This window comes from Osmerus eperlanus, chromosome 7 (assembly GCF_963692335.1).
Source record: "Osmerus eperlanus chromosome 7, fOsmEpe2.1, whole genome shotgun sequence".
Taxonomy (NCBI): domain Eukaryota; kingdom Metazoa; phylum Chordata; class Actinopteri; order Osmeriformes; family Osmeridae; genus Osmerus; species Osmerus eperlanus.
The window spans coordinates 16,711,384-16,718,628 of record NC_085024.1 but is presented as its reverse complement, the minus strand read 5'-3'; the positions used below and the strand labels follow the sequence as shown (position 1 = coordinate 16,718,628).

The window sequence follows — 7,245 nt, the reverse complement described above, 5'->3', positions numbered from 1 at the left end:
TTCGTCTTGGTAGCGATTGCGTTGGTTGAATTCGATTTAACGTTCCGTTGTACGGTTCAGGCTGAAATTAATTATTTTCATGAACAGATTGACAAAGTTTAGGCTGTGGCAATGAAGTTAAGGTTAGTAGTTAGATTTTTTATTTAAGTAAGGAGAGTGCCGAACATGTTCTGTCGCCGTTTGACTTCCTAAACAGCTGTGTCTCGTAGGCTACAGCGTTTCAGTGAGCAACACTGGTTTGAAACGACAGGTAATGATAATTTCACCCACAAATCGTTTACTTGTAATGTAATGTCATAATAAATCCTACAACGAAAATGTATTTGTGAGGAATGTTTATTTTAACGATTGAAAACAGATGCATCATAGACCACTGTAGTATGTGTTGCCCGGGCAACAGAGGCTAATGTCATGATGCTAATACTTCAGTGACATAGTAGACTACTGTTTCCGAAAGTAGATGTACTTCCTTAATAAAATCAGCTTATATTGTACATTACACGTCACAACTGTGTGTCATATCACAAAGTAAAATTAGTAAATAGTTATCACCCTGGCCTCTTTGCTTGTGGCGTTTCTGCAGCTGCCTTGCAGTAAAGCAGTTAGCTTAGCTATCTCCCAGAAGTTAACGAGCTGCTAAACTAATGTTCTGCTAGAGGTAATCACGCGAGTTTTCGTGACGTTAGTGACGTAGGTAGCGTCATTGACTCTGGCTAGCAAGTTAGCCACCGTTAGCTTCACTTTTCGCCACAAAAACTTAATTTCCACTTAAACCATGCAACGGAACGTAAATCCCAATAGAAGCAACTCAATCGCTACCAAGACGAAACTTTTGACACCTAGGTTGTCTATGTAGGCCAAATATTGACTGAGTTTTAGGGGGGCAAAAAGAATAATAAAAATAATAAATAATATATATGTGAGAGAACAAAGGTTGTGCCCTTGCCGAAGGCAAAGCACACCCAATTAAATATGTGCACTAGAATACACTATTCTAAATGTACGCATTACTAATTATTATACACCACTTTGAACGTCAGATTAGCATTTGAAAACCTTTGCTGTAATGTACAGTCTGATGCCAGTGTTCTCACTTGTGTCTGGGAGGAGCTTGGGTGTTGGTAGTTCTGTAGCAAGACCCTCCTGGGTCGTGCAGAGGTTAGTCTACTGTGCTGGCAGCCGAGGAGGACTGCAATATAGATACAGCTAAAGACACTGGATACAAGGTAAGATCTGTCATTCAACTAATGTTCTGTATTAGCAAATATGAGACATGAAGTATACATCTAAATATAAATGACTGATTAAGACATCACTTTGTGTATGACAAAACATTCAGGTTGTTAAAATGTAGGAGACAAACCAAGGCATTTTCATATCAACATCATGATTGACTGAAAAGTCTCTTTGTGGTGTGCTGTACTCATCAGTGGAACGTTTGGCTATTTCTGCTCATGAAAGTGGACCATTTAAATGCCACATCAAATGTTGTCTTGGGTTAGATGCAGAAACTACACTAATAGTCCATTGTTATATCAGCAAAATGTCATACCTGTAAATCGTAATTGAAGTGAAATCATACAATACTCCTACTGTTGTCTGTGTGTGAGGGGGGGGGGGTCTGACCATGTCTGGAGGCTTGTGTGTCAGTCTGTTCTCTCTCTGTGTCCAGCCTTCAAGCCCATCTGCTCCACTCTGACCCATAAATATGACTGCAGCTGTGAGACTTCTGATAGTTTTCATACTGCAAGGTGGGTAACAGGAGGGTGGCCTAGTCCATTTTTTGTTTTGGTATTAAAATACACTGTTGCACCTGATTGGTTATATCTTGGAAACACAGTCACAACTAGGTACTGTCTGAACAAAAATATAATATGTCAACTTTGTTGAATGTTTCATAAAGGTGCATAATTTCCCTGAAAAATCCCAATTTCATTAAATAAACAAGTGTGTGCTTGTTGACCTTTGTCTGAACTCATGCACAAAGTTGAAAAGCATACTACTTGCCTCCAAAACATGTACTGCTTGCATATAAGAAGTATAGCTTTGTATAATGCACTTGAGATGTTACACAATTTCTGATAAAGCTGTTCATTTTATCATACTAGTGTCAAAATCTTTTGTGTTCCAGGTGTTCTGTGCCAAGAGTGGGCTGTCTTCCTACCTCAAAGTGTGGAGGCTTTGAGTGGATCCTGTGTAATAATTCCATGCTCCTTCCACCTGTTCACTGGATACCACTCTTATTTAAATCCTTCATGTAAAGGAATATGGAGGAGAGGTTGGAACAGGGTGCAAGTTTATGATTCCAGTGTTACCAATACAGAGAACACCATTCAGGGAAACTTGACTGGAAACCTAGTTCAGAAGGATTGCACAACAAAATTAAATAACTTCCCATCTCACCTACAGGATGATTATTACTTTAGACTTGAATGTGACAATGCTCTGAAATTTAATTTTGCCACAAGTGTCAGCATAAAAACTAGAGGTACTGTATCATTATTTAAAACCTATGCATTTTCCTTGATCATATCAATAAATTGTACGTTGGTTTGTTCTAATCAACTCATTTGTACCTGCTTCTACTATTGATATTGGATTTTTGTGTGTATTTTTTCACTCAGACACTCCCGCCAAACCCTCTCTAACTCCAGCAAGAGTGGAGGTGCTGGAAGGCACTCCAGTGAGTTTGAGTTGCTCTGCTGCAGCCCCCTGCCCCTCTCTACCCCCAACTCTGACATGGACCCCCAGGTTAGGTGACACTCAAGAGAACCTGCAGGAAAACCAAGATAATCTCATGACTTCCATCCTCACCTTCACTGCTTCGTACCTTCACAATGGACAGAAAGTCTCTTGCACAGCACTTTACAAGAGACAAGATGGCAACAGGGACTTATCAACGGAAATAAGTTTGTTTGTCACTGTTCTTTGTAAGTATGTTATTTGTTTTATCATCTTACTGTACAATATGTGTTAATTGGTAGATCTTGTTTCTCTTGTTATTGAGGCTTTGTACATGCTCTGTCCCTCAGATTCTCCCATGAACACCTCCGTGTCTGTCAGTCCCTCCACTTCAATATTAGAGGGCAGTTTTGTGACTCTGACCTGCAACAGTGATGCCAATCCAGCTGTGAAATCCTTCAACTGGTATAGAGCGGACGGGAACCTGGGGATTTCTGTGGGATCTAGAAAGAAGTTAACTACCCAAGTCTCAGAGGAAAACAGACATTTCTACTGTGAAACCAGAAATGAACATGGGGCAGAGAACTCGTCTGTTATTGAATTGGATGTCCAGTGTAAGATTTTTTGCCTGTGAAAACCACTTCAACTTGTTAAACTGTGTGTATGGTAACATCCAGCCAGTCATGTCTGTCTCCCACTTTCCAGATCCTCCAAAGAACATCTCAGTTTCCATCAGCCCCTCGGATTCAGAGATAGAGGGCAGCTCTGTGATTCTGACCTGCATCAGTGATGCTAACCCAGAAGTGAAGAACTACACCTGGTACAGAGTCAATGGGGATGAGAACATAATACAATTTGGACAGAGCTTCATCATTGACAGGGTGGATTCAAGCCACAGTGGAGAGTATAACTGTGAGGCACTGAATGAACATGGGCTGAAAAAATCATCAAGCGTTAAACTGGACATCGAATGTAAGTCTCATTCATATTTTAGGAGGTACAGAAACAAGCAGTGTATGAGAGGGAATCCATGGACCTTGAACCATTTTGGAATAGTAATGTCAGTGTTAATTAATGATTACAACACTGTTTGGAAGCCATTCAAACTGTGACAAACGGTCTGAGACAAATGACCAGATTGTGTCTGAACCGATGACAGAGAATCATTGTCCTGTTGCGTGACAACCCAGAATCTGAACTTGTGTCGATTGCAGTGTTGTCTGCCAGCTGTGTAGTACACTGAAAAAATCACTTATTTTTCTTCACTTTCTTCAATTTTAAGCAGGACTTTTTCCAACTAACAGTTTGGGATTACATGCATGTTTCTTTTTTTGTTGTTGTGCAGTAAATCAAAGATGATATAAAAGTAAATATCAACTTAAGTTGTAATATTTAATTACTTTTTTCCTTTCAGATCCCCCCAGGAACACCTCAGTGTCTGTCAGTCCTTCTGGCTCAGTGGTAGAAGGCAGCTCTGTGACGCTGACCTGTAGCAGTGATGCTAACCCAGCTGTGCAGAACTTCACCTGGTACAGAGTCAATGGTTGGAAGAAAAATATAATGGAATTTGGACCAGATTTGACCTTTAATGTGACCAAACTGTCCAGTGAGCAGTTCTATTGTGAGGCTCTGAATGACCATGGAGTTGAATACTCAGAAGCTATCAGTGTAGATGTAACGTGTATGTAACTTGTTGCTTGTTGCTATTTCTAACTACATATGCTACATGTTTAACACAGTAATCCTAATGATGTATTTATATTTTTCCCATATAGTTGCTCCAGAGATCCTACCGTCTTCCCGCTGCATTAGAACCACTCAACATATTAGATGTTATTGCGAAAGTCAAGGGAACCCTTTGCCTATAATGGAATGGCAGTTAGACGGAGAGTCTGCCAATCAATCGAATGAATTGGCTATCAAGGAAAAGACCCTGGGATTTGCCAAGCTGCGTAGCTCCCTCACTGTAAGGCAGTCATTAGAGTATACACCAACACTGGTCTGCCTCAGTAACAACTCAATAGGATTTGATAACCTGGCTTTGAATGTCTCATCGGTGGCAACCCAGATATGGACAGGTAGGTGACAGAATGTACCCTGTGAGTTCCCCAATGCCTTACAGTATGAGTTTTTGAAAATGAAAATGTGCCCAAAGACAACATCTCTATACTTTACTAAGTGAGTTACCCCTGTGCCTTGAATGCAGATTTCCACACATTTTCTATCTTGATTGGAGCAGCGGCGGGATCTTTGGCGATGATGATCCTTTGTGTTTTCATACATCTCAGCCACTGGTGAGTGATATTGTGCTTACAGATCATGACACACACATTCAGTAACTTAATCTTTTTCATGGGGTCTATAAACATCTACAATTATATACTTGTACTGTTTACATTGTATTTGTGTTGTTAACAGTAAGAGACACTGCCAGAAGTTACCCCAACAAAGACCAGAAGACACAGCAGTAACCAATAAGGTAAATGTGAATATGAATGACATGTGGTTTCACAAAATAAGCCAATGAGGAAGGCCTGCCTTGCTGAAGGCGATTGGGACAGTTTGTGACTGTCCAGGTCAGTCTCAACCTCTCATGAGGGGTTCTTTCTTCAGATTCTCACTCAAGAGGAAGATGTGGTCCATGAGAACCAACCCATTCTCGCAGGGCTCCTTGGGGAGGACAGGGATGGTGAGGGTGACCTTCACCACGCCGATGTAGACACCAAATTCCAGTCCAGGGTGGGGGTAGTGTCATTCAAGACATCTGAGTACACAGCCATCAGTCAACGGTCTCGAGCGGGTAGCCGGGTGGAGGAAAAAGGAGAGATTGAGGCAGCCCTAAACCAGGGGACAAAAGGAGCCGGACCAGTGCCAGCGGAGTATGAAGTTCAACAGCTGCAGGGTGGGACCGTTTCCCAGCATACGGATGCCCAGCAGGGACATTCTAAACAGGACAGTCCTCCAAAGACTGGAGTTGATTATTTGTCACAGCTGACCACAGAGCAGCAGTCGTGTGATGGGGAGGTCATGAATGGGTCAAGTTCAGACCACAGCTAGTGTTAATGGGAGGCAGGATGAGTCATTTGGACATGCTTGAGGAAGAGGACGAGGAAGGGAGGAAGAAATACATGAAACAGGTTCAGAGGAGAGTCCGCTGACATTTTATATGATGAGGAGTGTGAGTTTAAGAGGTATGGCTTCTATAGCTACATTATAAAATATTTAACAAGGTAATTTGAGGTTTATTAGGATTTTTATATTGGCCTTTTGATGCTTACTGATACATGTTGATATTAACTGACTATTGCATTATGGACCTGTCAGAAGTGACAAAATATGTGCACTTTCAATAAATATGGAAGACCATAACTATATTCTGTAACAAAATATTAATCAAAGGGGGTGTGTGACATGCAAGGTTTTGTGAACTTTTTAAATTCTGAAAATAAATATTAATTTAGTTTGTTCTCGTTTTGATTGATTCCACAGTAAAACAATTCAGCAGGACAATATTACAGGTATAGATCACTGTATCTGTTGTTTCTCCAGACGGATTATTCCAGATTCAACAGTAAAAATTGTCAGAACGTAAACACAATTAAACAGTCAATGTATTTACACTGTGTCATTCATTAAGACAGTGACACACTGGTGATGTAATCACATGTGTACAGTGTCAGTTAAAAAACGAATATACAAATGACCCATTGACCCAGACTAGCACTGTATGTCTGCCACTCTAGCCCTTCGATCTAGTCAGTGTCAGTGCGTGTCTGTAGTGTTTCCTTACGCGTTGTCTGGAGGGATAAACTTGAAATTATTTTTAATAAAAATAAAAAACAAACACATACCATAAATATGTGTTCCAATACCTCCCCAAACGGAATAATATAGTAATAGTACATTGCTGTGTGAACAGTGATTATTCATTCATCATTGAAAAACACATAGGACCCTGTCTTTGCTAAATATGTTGTGGCAATAGCAGGTCCTTGGCTGATCTGGGTAGTGGTTCCGATGAGCTGTAACAAACTGCTCCTTGTCCTTCATCAGCATTTACAATGTGTAGATGTTTCCTGGAGGGTACCATGACTGCTACAGGTCAGTGCCACCGGGAACTTTGCCACCCTCTGGTTCATGTTGTGAAGGATCTCTTATAAACGCAGTTCATGGAGAATGTTATTCATGTCCCACACAGACAATATTCATTATTATCTTAAATGTGAAGATGTGAAGGTCCACTGCCAGTGCACAGTATTTTTTGTTGAAATTTTTTACACTTTTACACATAAACCATGTGACCCTAGGCCACTGTGATAGCATGGGTACAGATCTCCATTTGCACATTAACTGTTGCTGAAGTCAAGATCCATTCTAGGTTTTATACACTAGGTGTGGGGAATAGAAAAAGAAAAGGTCAACACAAGTACAAAAGTTCTGAAGTGAATCTCCTATTTGTATGTTGGTAATGTTCAACAAACACCATATCCAGGCATAGAGGGAATAATTTGTTGCACACGGTGTAGAATGCAATAGGCTCACAATCCACTATCTATATAGGCA

The 7,245-nt window shown here is 40.6% G+C and overlaps 1 protein-coding gene across 1 annotated transcript; it reads left to right on the top strand.

The window, feature by feature from the left end:
* Positions 1-1,454: 1,454 nt before the first annotated feature.
* On the top strand, positions 1,455-6,358 carry LOC134023843 (B-cell receptor CD22-like). The gene is made up of 11 exons (XM_062466201.1): positions 1,455-1,497; positions 1,673-1,751; positions 2,132-2,196; positions 2,625-2,930; positions 3,033-3,296; positions 3,388-3,654; positions 4,097-4,363; positions 4,458-4,760; positions 4,889-4,976; positions 5,101-5,161; positions 5,296-6,358. The coding sequence occupies exons 1-11, from the start codon at positions 1,455-1,457 to the stop codon at positions 5,737-5,739; spliced, it is 2,187 nt and encodes a 728-aa protein (XP_062322185.1). The 3' UTR covers positions 5,740-6,358.
* The last annotated feature ends 887 nt before the right edge of the window (positions 6,359-7,245 follow it).

What these genes read in the sequence shown, in the direction of transcription:
- LOC134023843 (XM_062466201.1), top strand. Translation starts at nt 1,455, where the DNA reads ATGAAAGTGGACCATTTAAATGCCACATCAAATGTTGTCTTGG. An exon ending in CGTTAAACTGGACATCGAAT is followed by an intron (nt 3,655 to 4,096) that starts GTAAGTCTCATT and finishes TTTTCCTTTCAG; the next exon opens with ATCCCCCCAGGAACACCTCA. An exon ending in TTCATACATCTCAGCCACTG is followed by an intron (nt 4,977 to 5,100) that starts GTGAGTGATATT and finishes TGTTGTTAACAG; the next exon opens with TAAGAGACACTGCCAGAAGT.